Genomic DNA, 22,322 nt, shown 5'->3' on the forward strand with positions numbered 1-22,322 from the left:
TGTTGGGAAGCAAGCCAGGATTGACTTTGGCCTGCATGTGCTCTGGCATGGACTACACAACACATTGCCAGAGCAGCTTTTTCCATCTTCCAACACAGCCATTACACCCCACTATGACTTTTTTTTTTCCCATGACCCAGAATAATCAACCTATTGATTTAAGGCATGTGGCAGCCCAGATTTATTATTTATTTTGCCCTCCTGCACCATACATCGCCTCTTGAAGATGTTCTGGAGGCGATGCATCTTTGGAATATGTATTGATTTTAGAGGCATTGCACAGATTCATGTTTAATCATGATGAGGGGCGTAACAGATTTTTTGAATATTTATTTTGATAATACGTTCATTGTGTAGCTGTCTATAGAGCTCCTAACACAAAATAGACTGGTTAACATAATTTGGTAAAATTCAACTGTAAAATGCACTTTGGCGTATTTGGTACTATGTTAATTAATTTGGATTGAAATAATCTAAATATCTGAAATAAAGGAACAGGGAAAATGGTTACAAGTCACTGTTGTTTTTTTGGGGATATTTAGAGCACCTTAAGTGGGAAGTTCAGTAGATATTTGTAGCAACAAATGTTCCCAGATTCAACAACATCGTGCAAACTTCATAAAAATTGGCACTTGATTAGTTAATAGTAGTACTCGCGGTAGCCCTGTTGGTGGTAACCTGCTAATCACTGAAAATACATGCAAATAATGACTTTGATAAGTCCTTTGTTGTTCACTTTGGCATAGTGTATCAGAACAAGGACTGTCGCACAAACTTTTTGCCTTAAAGTGCAAATAGTTCTAATATTGTTGTGTAGCTGTGACACATTAGCTGAGCCGTCGACTGCGTGGGTCAGGCTGGATAAGTCACTCATTAATTTCTTTTAAGTCCCTTTCATTCAAATAGTTCTGCTCACATCACCACTATCTTCCTTCAACTATGTCAGGCAGTCCTTTAGTATTTTCAACTGCATACATTCTGTTGCACATGCTTCTTGAGATAGGGATGCCACCAGTTCATTGGCAGCCATGTAGAACTCAGCATAATACCTTAAAGAAATGGATCCAAATGAATAGATTTACATACAAATCACAAAACAAGAAGTTATAAAACTGCTATGATAAATGATCAATGTTCAAAGCTGTAGCAGTCAGCTTTTTTTAAATTGAGATTGGCTTTTACTCTTCATGCAGGCTAAAACTGTCAGCCAGGAGAGACAGGATCTCAAGAACTGCTTCCACGTTTAACATAGGATATTCGCTTCATTCTAGTAATCCGTTACTAGTGTGTTACTTGCAAAAGATGTTGTGTCACAGAAACTGGCTTCTTTCCATGTTTTTCTTTAATCCACTTTCCAAATTTCCAGTAGCAATAAAAACATGTGAAAAATAGAGACAAAAATATGAATCAGGTTGCAGTTTAAGCTATAAAAAAAAAAGAAAGAAAAAAAAAGATTTCACCATACCAATTCAATTTAGAGCAAAGTAAAGATAGGATCACGGCAGAGAAGTGACTTTGAAAGTTTGTATTGGTGGCTTTAAACAGAAATTCTGGAAGAAATGAAACAAACTGGAAGTCACAGAACAAACAGTTTGTCGTACTTTTCATTTGGATAAACCAAATCATTTAATGTTATTGTCACTTTACATCCAGAAAGATGTGCCTGGATATTTTGATCCAAACTTGTAATCTGAGGTTTTCACATGCTGAGATCATTCATGCGCCACATCAGAGGAGACGAATATTGACACAAACACATCAGGAGAGGTGGGATAAACACATTTGTCTGCTAATTTAACTGCTGTTAGGAAGGGACCGCCATTAACATTGATGATGACACACATCACAAGGCATTGAGATAAAAAGAGATTCTCCTTGAGGGAAAACGGCAGGATTTAACTCGCATACTGGCCTACTTTTAGATACTAAATGTCCTGGGTGGGACGTGGTGGGTTTGAAGTGGCTGCCTGGAGGCTGGCACAGGTGAGGCTGCTGGCGTGTGATGGCAGCCAGCCAGCAAACACACTGTGTCCATCAGTGGAGCAGGTGGTGGGAAGGTCAGTGCATGTTCTCATTAAACTGCTAATTGATAAATGGATCATTGATTTTTTTTTAAAAGGCAGTCTTGTTCGGCGTCACACACTTGTCCTCCACATGTTGGAGATCTACACGGCCCATCAAGGCACAACACTGGAGTCTTTGAAATGTACAGGTTGGATGTTTGTTATGGATTTAATTGATTTGTTAAGATGGGCCATGACTGATGGGGGTGTTAAATTTGGATTTCTGCAAATTATGTGTCTACAAACTAATAACTTGAACTTTGCTGTCAGGTGAAAGAAAACCTGTTTACTGTTCACTCTGTTTTCATGAATGCACCCCTTCACGCAGTCGTGCCTTTAGTTTTGACGGAGGTGTTCAGTGAATTTACCTGTTGGCTGGATTTTGTTTTGACCTGAAACAACCCTAAGTCTGACATGTGGAGAAAAGTTTAGACCCAAAGGCTGGTAATTGTGGCAATGTTTTTAATTGTGAATTAACACCTGCGGCCTTACATCGGACAGCCGTTTGTCAACAGTCGTACGATCTCACATTGTTTATTGGATGTTGCTACAACCCATGAAAATGAAGCCAAAAGGGAAATGACAGTCGAAGTGATGCCAGCATTGCACCAAAAGATTTGTTTGCAGATTCCATAGAATGTGAAACGTTTGCGTCCACATTCTGCTTCAAGCAGGCAGATGTCGTGTCTGAGGGAAATTTTCTCTGCCATCAAAGGGCTTCTCTATGACGGGTTAGGGTTAGGGTAGGGTGAGAGTGAATGAAGACTAAAACATACCATGTGTTTTTCGAGCAGATCAATGGAGCTGAATTGCTATAGACTGCAAATAAAACCGTATGGGGAGCTGACGGCGGCGCAGTTTTCATGCCTCTTCTGTATTTAAGTGTCTGTAATGCTCGAGTCTGAGTCTCTCGAAGCCTGAGGTGCTTCATTGCGCCATTATTCTCTCGATGGTTTTAATTTAACTTAATTCACTGAAATGATCGCAATTTAACATTTGATTTCCAACTCTGATTTTATTGCCTCTGGTTCAAGCAAAGCTATAAATGCTCCGACAATGTGAAGTTGAAGTCTTGCATATTAAAGTACTCTCCTTCGATTCAGTGAAAAGCTGTAATCATGCAGTGGAACTTACCATCGTACCCAAGGACCCACGTAATTCACATTGCACAGTGCCGCAGGTAACGTCTGTATGAGCCTTAAGACAGATTTTATATATTTATTTTCATATTATAATGTAACACAGAGCCAGTTAGGCTTAATTTCACCCATAAGACTGACATTATCAATGTATCACTTGAGGCTGTGAGGGCTGTATTGTTGATGTGATTCCAGTTAGTTACGGAATCTTCTTAAAGTCACTCCAACTGTTGTGACTTTTGCTCTTTTTCACCAGAAGGTTATGACAGGATGTACCTAACACAGGCCTCCACCTCAGGCAATCCTTTTAAAAAGCGTAAATACTGTCAACCTTACCAACTTGGTGCTGGTCAAGACTTGTTATACTGGTACAAATGTTAATATTTAATTTCTGTGTTCATGGGTATTGATCAAATACTACACGGCCATAAACGACTGTTTGAATTTTCAAAGACTGTGTTTATTGAAATATTACACTTAGCTAATTCTACTGAACCAAGGATACCTGCTGAATTCATATGTTGAATGTCAATGGTATTAAATGCACAAATTACACACAAAAATGTATAATGTTGATTTCTTCAATGAAAAGCTCCTTGTGAAAAATACTTGGCCTTGATGGATCTCAAGTTGCACATAAAAGTTGGTAAAATTACCCCCTCTACATGTTTTTCTTGTTGAATATTGGGATGAAATGTTCTAGGTTATAAAGGCTGTGCATGGCTCCTTTTTGGAGATGTAACACTAAAGCTGAAAGTTTGTTCAAGTTCATATGGGACAAAATGACATTCAGTATTTTGATGCTGGACCCTAAGAAAAAAAATTCTACATTTCTAACCTATTGTCCTAACCTATTATTAATACAGAGTGTAATGTGCTGCTCATTAACATTATTGTGAGCAGTATTTAACAGGGTTGCGGCACCAAACAGCAACATGAAATTGTGCTTTTTTCAGAGGTACATCAAAACACTTTGAAACACCAAGTTGAGTATCGGCTTTATTTGTAAAATATTCCACATTGAAAAGCAAATAGGCAATTGTTGTGGCACCGGCTTCACAGAGGCTCACAGCACTAAGAAACACACAGTTCATTTAGTGCACATGCATCATGCTAGATTCAAAGCCCTTACAATAATCATAGTTCTTTGCACTGAAACTCGATGTGACATTTGGACGCTGGGTTTGTTTGTCCATCCAAAGCAACCATTATGAGCCCAGGTTTTTCTTTTCCCTTCGGGCTCCGGTGGGGCTAATAAACTAAACGCAAGCTATTAAACTGACTTAACACAGCACACGCAGTGTGTAGCAATGCATACACATCTCACTCGCGCACACACACGGATATACACACACGCACGTACATAGGGACTGAAGTGAAAGCTGAATGGCACAACGGTGCACATCACGGCTGGATTCCAGACGCTTTCGCAGCCGTGGACAAAGCAGCAGAAGCAGTTACTGTGCAGAGACTGATCCACTGATAAAGCTGTCGATGTTCAGAGTCTCCGTTCCAGCCCTTCCTTCCTCCACGCGTGCAGGGTCGGCGTTGGCTCGTCCTCTATTTACTGAGCTTTCTGTGTCATAGAATCGGACACAGTTTTAGTTGCACAGACGATCTGGATCCTTCGGAATACTTAACGACTCAAGCTCACAAAGCAGTGCAAAAGGTTGGTGCCACATCACCACTTTGCAAATAATGACCACCCAAAACTTACTGAATTCTGTTTGAAAGCCACCCATTGTGCAGTAAAGATATAAACACTATCCTGTGCGACAGTCCAACACACCTTTTCTCCTCCTCACACCAAATTACACATTACAGAGCAGCACACCTCCAAAGATTGTCAAACCGATACCTTTCATTATCGAGGTTTACTTTCTCTATCTCCCTCCCCTATTCCTCCTCCTCTTCCTCCATCCTACTTGACAAAATGCAGGGCCTCTGCTGCCACCACGGAGCCTTTGCTGCTGTCGAGACTGGTGATCAGCCTGAAGCCCGATTTCAGCGCGAGCATCACTGTCTCTAGTTTCAGACAGTCCAGTGTGCACAGGAATGTGCTGTCCTCCTTCAGCACGAGCCGCGAGCCGGGCTCCGACTTGATAAAGTGACGGAACTGAATCACGTTGGACGACACTACAAATTCTTCCGGAAAGCCATCCAGGCGGCTCTTGGAGACCTGCACGAGCCGCCCCTTGACCTTTTCGATGAAGGTGGGGTCACTGCAGTACACTTTGAGGCCCTGGGACCTCTCGTGGCTGTCGGTCACCTCTAAAAACGCGGGCTCTCGCTGGGCCGCCCTCTGACTTTCCCACTCCACCACAGCTTCCACCAGTTCACTCAGATGGTAGAAATCGGCCTCCCGTCGCAGGAGCCCCGCTTCCCGGAAGTCGTCGGGTAGCTGGAGCTCTCCGGTTCGCAGGTAATTGAGCACGTGGCGAAAAACGGGACCATCTCTGTCGATGAAGGGGTTTCCCATGGAATCGGTGTGCTGAACCGGTTTTTTACCATTGGCCAGCTCTTCCAGGAAGGACCCCTGGTGCTTGGAAAGGGTGGTCCGATGGGCAGTGTACAGGAACCCTCCTACATTGATGGTGATGGTGCCTGAGGAAGGCTTCTTGAAGCTTTTGCTGGGCTGCAGCAGGTCCGGATTGATGTGCCTCAGTTCACTTTCCATCCTTCTGAGGTTCCATTCCATTCTCCAGTCTCCCTCTCCAGCCTCGACCCAGCCTCCTCGGGGCTGGAGTGTCTGCACGTCTCTGTGTGTGCAGGACAAGTCGGGTCCAGGCTCTGGCTTTTCGTTTCTGTTTCTAGTCTTCTATTTGGATAGGATTGTGCGGATCTGTGGTGCAGCAGAGAAAATGGAAAAGGTGTTGTCAGCTGTCGTATAAGTAAGAGTGAATGTGTGTGTGAGAGTGTGATGGTGGATGGGTGAGAGCTGTCTGGCTGAGGAGCTACTGGGAGCTGAAAACAGACTGGCTCTCTGTGCTGCTCCCTGTCTCTCTCCTCCCTCCCTCTCTCTCTCTCACTCGCTCTCTCTCGCTCTCTTGTTAAGAGTGGGTGGGACGACGGCGTCACATTCAGAGAAGAGAGAGGGAATATGTGAGCAAGCAACAGAAGAGTAAGAACTCCAGAATTTTTCTTTCTTTTCGCCGCTTAATTATCTTTGATTAAAAGGTGCAAATCTGAGCTTTGCAGCGATTGCTTCACATACACCATTCTCTCACCAGATGGTGTGCGTGTGCGCGTGTGTCCCTCTTTACATTTTTGTGGTATGAAATTTTCTGATTGTAAGGCTCTGAATAATGAAACTCCTTTTGCTGCCAAATTCCATCCGTTTGCCACCCAGCACTCAATGCAAACCCAAATCTCTTTGAAAAGTGATCCAGTTTAATTCAAGGTGGAATAACTCCATCCTGAATGAACGTGTTGGTAGTTCTGTCTCTTCTCACATAGTGATAGAAAAAAGTTAAGCTGCAAGCCTTACTTATGTAAATGAAAACAACAGGAGAGGCATTTATGCAAATATCTTTCTGGCAAAGTAACAAGCAGTCCTCCGTCGTAACGAATACAGTGTGTGTGTGTGTGTGTGTGTGTGTGTACAGTGTGTGTGTGTACAGTGTGTGTCTGTCCGTCTGCTCAGATCGCATCCTGTGAAGGAAATGGACCAATTAGAATTACCGGTGGTCTGGTCATGCAGCGCCAGTTTCATGGGGCTCATGCTTTCATGCTTTGGCCTGCAGCTCCTCCATCAGAGAAACTGCATTAGACTGGCCATTTCGTCAAAGCGACTCACACCACCACTGTGTGTGTGTTGCACATGGATGTGTTTTTCTTGGTGCAAACGTGTAAAAAATCTCAGTTCATATGAAACATGAGGAAACACACAGAATCTGGCAGTGCCCCTCAGGGTAATGCATTTGGGTTCTGACTCGCTACAGTGTGCGATAAAAACATAAGAATCTGTGTGTCTGGAAATAGTCCAGAGCTGCTTCCTAATAATTTGCCAGCCTGGACAGTGAGCTAAATGACTGTGAATAGAGGATTCTTTGTAGTTGTTGCATGTGGTATGATTTAGTAGTTTTAAGCTGCATATTATTTAACAGATGCTGCTTTCTTGACTGTGCTTTCTTTAATCATCAGTCACTGTACAGCAGAAAGACCAGTGTGTTCTTTAGCACACTTGTCGCTATTGATTTTCTTAAGCCAATAATCAATTTTTAGAAGGCAGCCATCTCTTTTCCTTTCGTGTTTTCAAAGGAGGAGAAAAGCAAGTTACAAAATATATGTCAACATATTTGCTGTCATAAACCAGCACCTTTGTTTTGCCAAGTTGCATGTTTCCTTGTGTTTTTGTTGTCTTCTCACCGTGGGTGCAGAAGCGTCGGAGAATAAACGTTTAACTCTCTGCTCAATGCACATTAACTTCTTATTTTTCATAAACACACAAAGTGTGAAAACACTCGGGCAGATCGCTTGCACACCAAATTTGTTTGTGCTGAATTGTGGACCTAGCTTCTATTCTGCTGAAGGAATATTTTTGTGCAGGCTGTTTTTAACCTACTTTCGATGTGTTTTTACACCAGAGAGGCTATGCCAGTCAATTTGCATAATTTATCAGAACTTTCACAGCAGTCTGGCAGTGACAAAATACCTGGACTGTGGCAGCATTTGTCACTGCAGGGCAGCAGAGACAGTGGGCTTGCTTTCCAAGGATGTTTATTTACCGGATTGCACAGTGGCAAAATATTGATTGTCTTTCCCCTCTTTTTTTGCCAAATGCAGGACAAATCAGCACTTGGCTTCTCTGAACACTGCAGACAAGAACCTGGGCTGGTGGTACACTTTGCATGTTATAATAATAAAGTTGAGTTTGAAATATGTACACCCATATACATGTATATTGAAATAATCATGGCTTGTGCAATGCATAATTAGTCTACATTCTTCAGTGTAGTGGCCAGACAGACTGTTACCATCTGCAGGTGATTTCCATTAAATAGTCTTTACTTTTAAATTGATTTGAAATGAAATGGAGAGCGACAGGCATGCCACACTGATGCAACAGGTTGTCGGTCTCCTCCTCCAACCTCCAGCTGCAAATGGAAATGTCCGGCCAGGCAATGATTGACGACTCCCTTTAGAAGAAACACTCAATTCAGCCACATTTGAGTACTGTGATGTGGCTCGTTGTAGCTTGTTTTTGTTCCTCTTTTGTACATCGCTGTGGCAGACACACAGACCTGTTGGTTTGGAATCTTCTCTCATCTTTCTAATCGCAAATGATTAGCGGTACTATCAATGGCAGCACTCGATTGGAATTGCAAATGAGGACTAGATGCAAGCGGAGGGGATTGTGGGAGGTTTGACCTGCTTTCTGGCTCCTGTTCATTACAACTGGCTCATTGAGGACAATCGCTGTCTTCAAAGACGACAAGAATCTGTTCCTCACAGCTGTTGGACCTCTCCGCCCAACCAATGGCACCGGCCACTGTAAATTCAATTTCCCAAAACACCGTGAGCGAGCGAGGTCTCTCCTTCCCTCTAGAAGGTGGTGAATTATTCAGAGAGCTTGTGGTGTAACATGGAGTCACTGACTGCTGTGAAGCTGGCATGGCAACCACTTAAAATAGGGTCTTCTATGAGCTTAGCGCTGTCACTCTCTCTACTGTATAGAGTCTGCGTGGGGTGGAGTTAATCTCGACGCATCAAGCTGATTATATATCAGTGTTTTATTTTTAAATGTTACCAGGGGTTTGAGCAAAGTGTCATGGTTTATCCACAGCTTAATGACATTCATGATTCATAAGACTAATTGGCACTCGGGAGTCATCATCACTTCGACATAGTTTTACTTAAAACATAAATCTCATCAAACTCTGTTCGGTTTGCGGTATATTTTGAGCAGAAGTAGGTTTTTGTTTTTCGCTTTTTTGCATCAAGCCTTTTCTATTTCTCCAGGACCGACCATAGTGTTCTCTTGATGACTGATGTAACATTCATCCACCTGGTGTCGGAGAAAGGTACTATTGAAGCGAGTCCTATTTTCACAGTTCACACTGCTCACATGGCAATAATTATAAGCAACGTGGCCACCACAAGTGGTGCCACTTTACTGCTAGACATCCAGAAAAGCGGGAAAAATAAGCTTCAACCAAGTGGGGGATGAAATGAAACTCAGCCATACAGCTATAATTTTTTTCTGCTGTTAACATATCTAACAATTGTTATAAACTGTAAAGCTTTATAATTCCTATTATCTGAATTAGCTTCTGGTTCTGCTCCCACTTTGACAGCATCCAGATGTAATTTTACCACTGGGAATTGGTTCCATTCCTATTTCTGGCGAGACCCTCCATCCAAATCTGACGGTTTTCAGTGTAGACACGGGGGGTGATGGTGTGAGCGCCACTGTAGAATCACGTGCCGCTGTCGTACTTCACCTTTCTCCACCTCGTAATACATCCTCGACGTCCCTGATGGCAGAGGCACAGGCAGGATTCCCTTCACCAGCTTCTTCAGCCGCCATAGGGGCAAGTCTGTTAACACAGCTTATTTGTGAAGTTGAGCCCACTGGCAGGTCCAACTCTTCAGGTCCCTGGATGTTTGGATTTAGAGTCTGAGGAAACCCAGCACAGTTTAAGTGTTTGGCTCTTCTTATTCCTGACCCATCAAGCACTTTTCTGCTGAAGACATGGTTTTTTGTTGTCCCAACCTGAAAGGAAGTACACCCACAATCCTGTCAGGGTTCATGTTTCACATGTTTAAAGAAGCATCAGCCGTACCAAACGACAGCAAATAGAACTTCTGTTTCATCTGCTCAGACACTTTGAGCACTGCGTCAGTCAATGTTCACCCTCTGCTTTGGTGGAGTAGTGAACCTCATTGCTGAGATATGTGAATTTCTCCAGTGCGCTGAATGGTGCACGTGGAGTGACTAAACACTTCACATTGAGTGAAACCATGAAATTCTACTGTATTAGATGTTTTACTGTTCAATATTTACAACATAATCCCATTATTTATGCTGTTTTCTACATCTGAGTAAAGTATCGGTGATACTATATCACCACACAACATAAAAACTCAAGATTACGTCACTGATTCTTGATGCCTTTTTTAATGTAAGAAAATATATATATCTGTATATATATTAAAATAGATGCTGCAAATGCTCTCAATGCCTACCCGGTTTCTGTGCCTTTTTTTTTTTTTTTTTCAACAGATCGATTTCAGGCGCTGATTAGATTCAAGGTAGCATTTTAAAGCTCAGGTGTTGCATGATGAACACAGTTACAGATGTTGGAAAGTCACCTCAAAGTTAACGAATGGTATCATTACTTTTCACTAATGAAGTAGCCTCTGGGCTTAATAGGGCTGAGGTCTAATGGAAAGTTATATTAGGAGATCCAATCAGTGACTTTGCACCACAGTTTGTACCCCTCGACTCCACTGGCTCGGTGTTGTGATGTGGAGATCAGCCCGTCTCACAACTCTGTGTGTGGGTGAGCTTGTGCGGGGGAAAAAAAATGATGAGCGACAAGCAAAGTCTGCTTTAATACCTGTAGGAGTGAAGTAACACCTGGAAGTTGGATACTGCCCAAATGACCAGGAGGACCTAAAGTATGCACAAAGGCAGGAAGCAGCAGACATAGCTAATGTATGCAAGCAAAGAAATAATCTGTTACATAAATTAATATAATTTTAAAACTAGGCATACCCAATTTTTAGTTTCACTCTGGGTGACAGGCAAAAGGCACTCCTTGTTTCCATGTCAACACTCGTGTCAAGATTAGTGCAGTGGCACCCGTCATGTCAGTTTCTTCAACAAGCCTGCAGCAGAAGCCATTATGTGCATGGAAAGGGCTTTTTTTTTATAGCACCTCTATCATTAACTCATCGCATATAAAACCATCATCAGTGGTGTAATCAGGAGGGTGATAATGTAATGCATGTTGCCAAGACATCATGAGAGTCTCGCACAAAAGGATAACAAGCTCATTAGCATGATGAAAGGAATCTTCCTCTCCAAAATACAAAAATTGTCAACACGAAGCTAATTAGCTAAAGTTGGTTGTAAATGCGTCATTGCATGTGGGATGCATATTTTTGGATGAAGCAATGCCTTGTGAATTATACAAGGATTTTTTTAATGCAAACATTAAAAAAAAAAAAAAAAAGCTTGATAAAAATAAAGAAAGCAGGTCGAAGGTTGTTTCACCCAGGAGGAACTCAAAGTTGTAGAGTGGCCCTTCCTTTTAAACTGGAATTAAATGTAGCTACTTTATTATGGACAAGCAGGAAGCTTTGCTTGAGGCATGTTGAGGAAACAATTCTGACCTCAAGAGTGTCGAGCTGAACATCAAACTGATTTTTTTTTCTTTTTTCTTTTTGTGAAGCTTTAATTTTTAATCATTCAACTGTTGCTGCTTACAGGATCTGTACTTCTTTTAACTATAACTTCCACTCTGGTGAATTAAAAATCTACCAGACTTTCCATTCCTGATTTACAAGCATTACACAATTTTGACACACAAGCTTCTCGGTACAATCAAAATCATTTTTACTGCCAGATATTGAAAAGTTGACATCATTGTGGAAAAAAGGTGCGAGAGACACTTTTTTTTTAGCAATACTACAACCTTAAAATCAAAATAAAGTCAGACATTCTAGTCATAAGAGCTTTGAATACTAAGTTAGAACAGTATAATAATTTTTGATGCTTGATTGAGCTCCTGCTCACACTGAGTCCTTTGTGAAGCCCTCTGACGAAAAACCAATAATTTAATGTAGATTTCTCATGTTATATTTCCATCTCGCGCTGCCGCATATCACTTGCAACTGGCTCCAGAAAGTCATACATTCTCCCCCACCATCTGTCTTTAAATCTTGGTTTATACATATACAATTATTTAGGAATGCCTTTTGCACATAGCCATAATTAATACACTGCCACAAATTGTTAATCGGAGCCAAAATAAACAACCCTTCACCCAACCTAGCTATGATGGCATGGTAAGCGGGGGGGTCACCAGGTTTCTGTTGCACCGGAGTTGAGATCAGAGGCAAGAATGTTGTTTCTGAGAAGCGGTGAAATAAAAAACAAAGCTGGGATCACATGAACAGCCTGAGGCACAGTAGCAAAAGCAGCTTATGCAATGAGTTAGAAAAAAAAAAGATTCTTTATTGGAGGTGAAGGGAGTTTGGACCTTGAAAAGAAAAAAAAAATGGCGACCAGGGAGCAATTGAAGGTCTTGAGTGATCTGCAACAATAGTAAAGTTGTTCTTGCTGCATTATAATTTCTTGCTCAAACTGAATTCTTCATCTGTGTTGTGATTGTGGAACCTTGATCGTGTCCTGCTGAGATGTGTTGTTTAAGGCAGTGATTCTCAACCGTTGGGCCGTGGCCCATCTGTGCACCGCGAGTGCCAACAACTGCCAACAAAAAAAAAGTAGCTACACGTATGATCCAGCAGAAACAATCCATCATGGTATTGACTAGCGACACTGACGGTCAAACGACACTGTGAGTCGCCATATTGCGGACATGGCGTCAGACATATAGCATCAGGTTTTGGAAAGAATGAAGCATAGCGAGCATTTCTCTTCCACTGACATCACAAATGCTGCACCGCTGCTGGTTTTACCGCAGCAGTTTATTTATCAGAATTTCTCTTCAGTTTGTTTGAGTCTATAAATCTAAATATTTTGGGGTTTGCGATTTAGTTTTTCTTAATACTGACTTGAGCTTTTATATTTGCTCGTGTAGCAACTTTAATTGCGCTCCCCTTCAGTGTTGTATGGGGAGATTTACATACACGAGATGAAGAAATGTTGAGATCAACACAGTGCATCATTTATTTTACAAGGTTTTAGCTTGATAATCTAAGAGGAAAGAGCCTCGGAGCAGATGGAGGTAAGAGATGAGTGAGTGGGTGGACAGTTGACCCCCCCCCCCGTCCCCCTTGAATTGGTCTCGCTCCTCCTCCTGCCATCTTCACTCGTCCATTTTTCACTTCTGAGCTCTTAAGGAATTGGCGAAATGCAATGGCTTACACAGGTGTTTATCTGTGTTTGATGTCTTTTACTTTGACATAATTGCTGGTGATTTCCTCATTTAATCGCATAGCCTATCAAAACCACTGTGTGCATGAAATTACCTGGCTTTTTGGATGTGCTTTAGTGTTTTAATGACTGTATTCAATACCTTTCTTCAGTTTTTATGGTGTTCTTCAGTGTCAACATCATGAGGACGCTGAGCTGCAGTGAACATATTTGTTGGCAGAACCTTCTCTCCAAAGTCTCTGAGGGTTCTACGTTGTTGCTGTGCATGACTGAATAAACAAATTCTGCTGTTTGGGGAGCATCTGATTAAGAGCTGTACTTAATCTCATTTGTCTCTTTGATACTGTGAAACCAAAGTAACCCCAACTGAATAAAATTTGGATGCAGAATACAATCGGCTACAGGTCCACCTCATGAGTCACCGGTGTTCTGAGGCTCCTTCACTTCCAACTGTGGTTTTATGGCGCCTTGGGTGCATATGTGATATCTTTTCATAATCAGACGTGTATGTGTGTATAACAGAAGGTGTTTATGAGAGACTTGTTGCTCTATTTGCCAAATAATTCCTGTCAGTTTGCAAAGGACCAAGGGAAGTGAAAATCAAAAGATAAATAGAATCGGTTCACATTATAAAAAAGTTAAAGTAAAAAATTTTTTTTTTAAAGCACGCTGTAAATCATGGCTGTATATTTACCACAACTGAGCTGTGACCCAACTACATCTGATAGACGTCAACTATGACGGGGTGGGACCTGAAGCTGCATCTATTTTTACTCTAATTACAGTAATTGTGCCACTTTCAGTGTCTTTGCCCTTTAAAACCAAAAGCCTGAATGCGATGAAGTCTATTGATGGACAGGACCGCCAAACATGTAATGATGAAGCCTTTTGTTGAGGGCAAACCCACAATTCCTCCTGCGGAGCCACTGTTGGAGGCTGACATGTTGTCAGTGCATCACGGTCTGTATTCCACTCAGGACATGATAGAAATGTGAATTATCATTCCGTGGTGTCTATGTACAGAGTGGAAGTTTGCGTTTTCACTAGCATACTGTTGTTTTGACATTTGTGTGAAATTCAGTCCTCTGCCATCCAGGAGGATGACGGACAGGCGGAGTGCAAGTGTTTGAGTTACACAACAATGTGGGAGATGAGTGATTACAGTGAAAGCAGAGTGGAGAGCGTTAAGGCTGGTATCTCTGCACCAAAGGTTGGTTCACATGTTGTGAAGATGAAACGAAATGCAGAGCCAGATCAGTGCAAAAGGTCCCTCAGATGTTCAGTTCTTGTTTCTTGCGGCGGGTGCAGTGGCAGCCTTGAGGTTAGAGCAGCGAGCGTATGACTGGAAAGTCACGTTTCAAATCCCATGAGTTTGAAGGATGCAGGAGAAAGGGCATCAGGCCTAACATTCAGAGGCAGATTCCAGGAGTAGAAAGAACTGATAAGCCAGAAAGTGTGGCTCTGACAAAACCGGGTTCTCAAGATGACGGCGTCCGTCTGAATTACACGGTTGTGAAAAACCTTCTACCGAGAACCGTGCTAAATATTTCTGTGTGATTCTTTGTCTGAAGTCAGTGGTTGATTGGCAACTATTAACATTGTTTTCAAAAGCAGTTTCACAAAAGTTGAAATATCCAAGAAAATGTGTACAGTTGATGGGCACTGAGAAATGGAGGAAAATCCTATTCAATCTGATACTTGTAATGTCAGCCACAGAGGATTTCTTTCTCACTAGTGTAAATGCACTTTAAGTTGAAGAGCCATACCATGAAACCTGTCAGGATTTGTATTGGCTGTTGAACCACCACGAGTAATCTTTCATGTTTTGACAGTGACTGCCCATAACGCAAGGATTACTCATAGAGGAGCCGAAAAATGTTTTGAATCACTCTTAAATGGTACAATTGAATGAGAATGGGTTAGAAGAAATGTGAAACTGTTTTTACAAAAAAAAAAAATACAATTCCAAAAGGGATAACGTGATTCGCATGTTTGAAAAGTTTCTGGTTGAGATCACTGCTCAGGGATTCAAACCAGAACACTTCCAGACAATCTTGCTTCCCTTTCCTCTAAAGTCCTAGCCAAAGTGAGGCTAAACACATCCTGAAGATGATTTTGGATATTTTAAGTGTCAAACCTATTGAATGGACTTCAGTGTTATTTTTAAATGCTTTGAGTCTTGTGAAAACTACTACAAATGAGATGGAATCCAGAAACGATCATCACTGATGGAAACTGTGCAGCCTTATGTTTCCGGTGGTCTGAGGCTCCTGGGTTGAGTTTGCTGTTACCATGGTGATGAAGGTTATGCACGGCTGTTCATAACGCTGCCTAACTTTGCAGGTTGTTGTGTTGTATATACATTTGTCTCGCATGCTGTTATTCCGCCTATGCAAAATGTGTTTTGTTTGACTTTTTTAAATCATTTAAACAGATTAAATGCTGCTACCTCATGATTGGAAGCTTTACTACTCGACCCTCAAGTCCTTGAAACTTGAAATTGTTCCAGCTTTCAACCATCTCGTCTGTGTCAACATGTCAACAAGTTGATGTCACCTGCACAACCGCAATGTATCTGAATGTGGAAGGAGTTGACAACAACTTATATACGGCTATTTAGGGTCACGCAGAGCAGCTTTGTTTCAAGAGGAATGAGCTTTCTCACTCAGTAAGCCCACTGACAAATGTTCCAACATGTATTCAGGTATGTAAAAACCAATAATGTATTAATTTTGGTCTTTTTCAGTGTGACGGAGCCCATATCATAACTCCACCATAACTTCACAAGTTGTGTACAAAAACACGTTTTCCAATAATGTAATTAGTAGCTTTAATGAACGCATTCAAATTATAACGTCTGCAGCCAATAATGTAATAATAAATGGGACTGGATATCTTGGATGTAAATGGTAAATGGGTTGCAGGAAAAATATCAGTTTAACTTTCCTTTGCAATAAAAACACAGTTTGTGAGAAAATAGAATATATTTTCTGTTTTTAATCAAACTCCAGCCAGAGACAGGACAGTGATGTAATCTATTAACTAAAACATGTTTTGGTCATTTCTGTGCAATCGAGGGTGGAAGATGAAAAAATGTGGTTGAGATGTATTTTCATAAAAATGTCTGCGTGAAAGATTGAGTCCTTTTTTTCCCCCCTTCCTTGTAGCATTGCATCTGTTGTGCTGCGTTAGAAACTTTGCTGAAGGTTTTGCGATTAATGAAGTCATACGAAGTCCTGAATGATAAGTGCGTAGGAGACTTAGGACGCTGATTGTGTGCTAAAGATGCGGCACATGACACTCATGTTTATAGTGAAGCCACCGTGCAGGAGTCCATTTATCTCAAGTCTTCCTCCCACACACACACACACACACACACACACACACACACACATGCACGCATGCACGCCTTGAGCTACACGTGCTACGGTCAGTCTTCCCGATCATGCCGTTTTCTATTCTCTCTCTGTATCTTGAGAAATATTTCTCTCCTACGTACGCCGTCCTTGTGGACTTGTGGCAATTGTAGAATTGAATAGTAGGAGGAGAACAATTCTCTTGTTCTTGACCCCTTTTGACCATTACTTCCTCTGAGCAGATATGCATGGGCAGGATGGAGAGCCGCTCTGCATGCGTGCACACATGTTGCTTGTGTGTGGGTGTGTTTTTTTTTTTGTTTTTTTTTTTTTAGACGTATCGCTCTGCCACTCAGGCCAATAATTGCATATAATTGCATCCATTTGTGGGGAAAAAGGGCAAAGATGAACATTAGTGAGATCTGCGACATGTACTGTGAGGCGGCGTTCTCCCTCGAGATTAAAATCGGACACTTGCAGGCAATTTGACGGCATGTTGTGCCACACGTGATGTTAGGAGGTGAAACGATGGTTGCCATGGAGACCGTGGACGTTGTGCCTGCTTTTGTTGAGTCTGGGTTATCAGTGAATTGATATACAAAGATACATATATCCTACTGAAATCTGTGCATCAAAGCTGGATTATTGGTCAATAAAATCATCCTGCTCTTACACTTAAGAGTGAGCCGAGTGTAATAATCCACTGCTACAAGAAGTCCCCCATTAAATCAGTTGTTCTGCAGTGAGTGAAGGTTTCTGCAAAAGACAACTCCCTGCTGTTTTATTGAAAATTACGATAATTGTGAACTGTAGAGATTACTTAATTATTATTAATGCTATTATCACAATTACATTGACTTGTGCATGAGTGTGGAAACGATGGTGAGGGACTTGCAACACCAAAAATAGCTATAACATTTCGATAATTTGCCTAATAATCATAGCTCCTTTTTTTTTCTTTTCCATATATGACAAACTCATGCTTTTCTCCTCTTTCGATCAGAGTCAGCATTAACGTGTACTTCAGTTTTAGCTACTGTAGTTTCTTGTTGGACCACACACACACACACACACACACACACACACACACACACACACACACTCTCAAACCATCAATCCTCACACTGGCATATTTTTCCTATTTTCAACCAACAAAGTTCAATAATTCACTATTCGCTTAATTTAACCCACCCTGTAATAGGTGCCGTGGTGAAGGGATACTTGTGTGTTAGTCACTTCATACATCAGCGATTTCAGCTGATTGGTGTATTTTACACCAGCATCTTGTGAAGAGGTCGACACAGTCAGTCACTTCAATCACTTGAAACTTGTTAATGCATGGACGACAGTTTTGGAACTCATGACATGTAATCAGATTTTTCCCGCTCAAGTGACGGTTAAATCACATCTCAACAACTCAGTCAAGAATATATTTTTAACAATAATGCACTCTTAGTGTGAGGATTTTTACCATCATCAGATGATATAAGTCAACTTCGGGTACGAGTGCCACACTTTCAGAGGGCCGTCCTCATTGTGGCAAATCCAAGGTACACAAGCAGAAATTGGTTCAAACCCAGATACTGTCAGGGATTCTGAAGCAGTTTGTCATAAACCAAATCATGCGTTGTCGATGAGTTATGATTATTGTAACCATGTAACTACCTCCTTCCTCAATAGAAGTGAATGCAGTGAAGGCAGTCAACAAGATGTCTGCTCACGTGTGTTTGTGTGACAATTTAGTGTTGGATTAACCCGTTGAAGTTGAGCCATCTTCTTTTTTTTCACCTTAACAAGAGAAGCTCCAACTCGTCCTAGTTTAAGCACTTTGATAAAGTCCTTCACAAAAAATAGTACCTGTGATGACCCATGAATGGAGGACGCTCTGCCGCTCACGACGCTAAATGGCACTCAACCTATACACTGTACTTGGAATGCTTCTTATCCGGGATTCCAGGAAAAGGAAAACCATGAATCAAGTCCCAATTCAGTTCAGCCAGTTTTCTTATTGTATTTGTGTTGCAAAAAAGTGCATACTGCGTTTTGTAGCATTTTTCTTTCAAACCAACTCAATCAATGAGGAAACCCAAAGATATTTTTCTGCCAAGTAGAGGAAGATTACTTCACTTTTCTGCACCACCTAAATATAGAATTCCCCTGATTGAATCTGAGGAGGTCAACTGAGGACAAGTCATTTTACATATTGTGATTTATACAGAGTGATGAAATAAAACTGCTCTTCGTGTGTCGGCAGTGAGGTGTACCCTTGGTATAATCTGAACAAGAGAATGAACGATACCGCAGAGATATTTAAGCTGAAGCGATCCTGCTGCAGTCTTTTTCTCTGCTACTCTTATTTACCTGACGTGGACTCAGAGTTTGATACTGAATAACGTGATTGAGGGGAGCCTGTACACGAGATGAGATGGAGCCGATGTGAATCTGTGTGGGATTTTCTCCAATTGTACAGGACACACGGGTCACATCTGACCATCGTCAGCTGCTGTGGGAAATTGGAAGAAACAGTTGGACAGCCTGTCTCGCTCCTCCACCCGTTGTTCAGGCCTGTTGCTCCGTTCTGCTTCTTGACCTCCACATCTGTGCACCCTCTATCTTTCCGCCGACTGTGTTCAAAGCAGGGGTGTGAGATGTTGTGGCTTTTCGAGCTGCGCCCGTGTCCACATACATCCAATGCCAAATCATACAAACAATGCACAAGAACCTGGGCCAGTGCCAAATGAACGCCAACGCTCACCAACTGCACTCCGCCGCTTCCCGGACAGCCGACTGGAGATGAGAAGAAAAAATGGCCAGCTTGAAAATTTAATTGGAGAGGAGTAGAGGAGGTATCGGACGGTTTAGGAACGAGGTTGTGGGTTGCATTGTTGAATAATTGGTTAAAGGACTGCCTGCAGTTTGGAAAATAAAACAAATGACTATATCAAGGTGAGTTAGCAATATGAATAAATGTCAGGCAGCCACCCCAAGGCAATTGTGGAATTTTTTTTTTTTTAATGATTTAATGCCACCATGTCAGCAAACATTTAAATGGTGGATGTCTTCTTGGGTTGGTTGGTATCACCCCAGTGAAAATGAAGAGCTATTCACCATGAATATATCACCTTTCCTGCAGTGCATTCAGCTCCCAGTATTTTCCAAGCACTCTCTTTCAGCGGCGCACACCTGGCTCCAAGCAATTTCTTCCTCCTGTATTCTCGCCCGCTGTGTCGGATTGAATGTGAAAGTGCCGGCAAATTGCAATCTTTGTGTCTAAACAGATTTCTAGTCAGGTTCAGGTCAAACTCGGGCTCTTGGCTGGTTGAACACATTTCGAGGCTTCGGCACAAAGGCTCTCCAGTGGGGAGAGGTTTATTGATCTCCGCTTAAAGTGCTTTGTTTTATTTCGCGGTTTTCCTTATTTAGTGAAGCCTCAGAGATGAAGTCTGCAGATTTCAATATCCTGCAGTTGTAAACTGCCTTATTTTCATTCACCAATTATAAAAGACCAAAAGCTAGCAGCTTCACAGATGTGAGCTTTATAATACAACTGCTTCTGTTTGGCTCCATGAATTGGATGATCAAGCTTTGTGGTCTCAAGATCATTATACATCTGGACTGGGAAAGCAAGATACTAGTTTAACTTCCCGGAGTCTATCATTTTGTCAATATAGTATGTGATGTTCATGTCTGTGTCTTGGGATTTGAGTTTCAGAAACTGGAGTTAATCGACTTTTTTGTCACTTTTGATTTGTATGTGCTACTGACCTCAAGGTACAATTTAACATAAATATAATGACGTGAACTATGATCCATCCTGTTTAATGCTGTAGGCCTCCAAATCAATGGACGATGGATGGAAATGCATTCATTGCAGTTCAGTCTTTTGCAGACACTCATTACACTCTTTTGTGATTGTATATTGCGAATGTTGACCTCATGATAAAGATATTTTGTGCCGCTCTAATCTGGACTGGTGCTTTTAAGAATTCAGACTTTTTAATCATTCGTTGTTTTCATTGAGTGAATCTTATGTGGCGGGGAAAGTTTTAAGGTCGAATGAAGTTCGGGGTTCGATTGAGGTCCAGGGTTAGGCTCAGGACAGCAGTAGTTAAGATTGAACAAAGTCTGTGAGGAATTAATGCAACTTCCAAGTGTGTGTGGGTGCGCGTGCGTGTGTGTGTGCGCGCGCATGTCATGATTAAAGCAATGAGTCACTCCCTGTCTTTGTTGCAGATGGAATCAGTCTGGAGGGGATGGTGTTGCACAGAGCTGAATGCAAACCAGTCGTCACTGATAATTACATGAAGCTGAAGAGGTAACCGACACTGGAGTTTGAAATCTTTCCAATTTCTACAACTTCACATTCCAATTGAATTTAAATTATTGTTCTTTGCCCCCCATTGTTCCATTTAATGCATCAGTCTTTATGAAATGATTTGGCCCTAAACGACTGGCATAACAGACAATCCTTGGTTTGATTTGAACTGCATTTAGTTCCGTTAATGCAAATCAGTGACCTTCTGCCGTACCCTCCTCCTCCAGTGGGAATAAGAACAGGAGAAAGCATTGCCATTCCCATGGCAACCAGCATGTTTCCATGAGTGAATAAGGCGTCGACCATTCAAGTAACCCAGAGAGAGAAGTAGATGAACAAAAATGAAGATCTTGAATCTGCATCATTTAAAAAGAACAACATACCTAAAGACGGAAACAGAATAATACTCTTAAACTGATATGTTTAATTTAGAGACAACCAGGTTCAAGGTTATCTCTAAATTGATCTTTTTTCAAATTTTAAGTCAGTTATTAGCAACAATGCTACAGTTACGATAAATTTCTGTTGCTCTGATGCTCGCTTTAGATTCGCACTGTGGAGTAACTTTTCCAATGAAAAGAAATACTATCCATGGAAAGACGATACTCACAGCGACATCATCTGATCTCAAGCAAACACTTTTCATCCACACTGAGGAGACGTCATGTGTCCCACAATTGAACTAACCTCTTATGTTACAGGTTGGCTCGTATATATAATACAAAATATTTTCCTCCACTAATACAACAGCACAATGAAGACCAAAATGCATTAAGTTTACTTCTGACTTGTGGGTGGTGATATTCTTGGTTTTTGTGTGGTTAATGGAAATTGTTGTGAATATTATGTAACGTTTTGGGCAGTTTTCTGAAGATTATAAAAGACCATGTAGATTTCTTCTTTGGAAGCTTGCAAAATACTAGCTTTGTTATATATTTACAAAGTTTAAATATCTATTATCTATTATACATGTATGATCAAACTTTGTTCCTTTCAAATAATGAGATCCTACACAAGATGTACTCGAGTACAAAAAGTGAAGAAATGTTGATTAATTGTGATTGTTGTTTTTTTTATATATTTTAATTGGCTTTTTACTGTAACATTTAAATATTCCTGAATATAAGGTGCTCTCTCAAACAAATGTGTGTATGAACACATTTTCAGAACCAAATTTAATGTGAAGGTGACATTTGGATTACATATTCAAATGATAGAATAAGCTACAGTCAATGAACGAAGGTCTCATTTGTCAAAATAAGTTTGTGAGTAACACACATTGGTAAATATCTTTTATCATCACCGTCACTCAACAACTAAAACAACATCATCCAATCTGAGAATATAGGAAGTGGAGATTTCAGCCAAAAAGATGGCACTTGC

General features: G+C 41.3%; 2 protein-coding genes across 2 annotated transcripts in view; one reads left to right on the forward strand and one right to left on the reverse strand.

Moving 5' to 3' along the window:
- The window catches only part of LOC308131439 (general transcription factor IIF subunit 2-like), a gene marked incomplete at both ends in the record, with an annotated part of 46,468 nt that overhangs the window by 19,099 nt on the left and 5,047 nt on the right, over nt 1–22,322 (forward strand). The window contains one exon of the mRNA XM_080498167.1: nt 20,858–20,939. Coding sequence (XP_080354293.1) covers nt 20,858–20,939 — 82 coding nt within the window. The remainder of the gene's footprint in view (nt 1–20,857; nt 20,940–22,322) is intronic.
- kctd4 (potassium channel tetramerization domain containing 4) lies at nt 5,124–6,110 on the reverse strand (the record flags this gene model as incomplete). Its single annotated transcript, XM_080498609.1, has 1 exon — nt 5,124–6,110. Exon 1 carries the CDS (start codon nt 5,898–5,900, stop codon nt 5,124–5,126), a length of 777 nt encoding a protein of 258 aa, XP_080354735.1. The 5' UTR covers nt 5,901–6,110.

This window comes from Blennius ocellaris (genome assembly GCF_963422515.1).
Source record: "Blennius ocellaris genome assembly, chromosome: 6".
NCBI lineage: Eukaryota > Metazoa > Chordata > Actinopteri > Blenniiformes > Blenniidae > Blennius > Blennius ocellaris.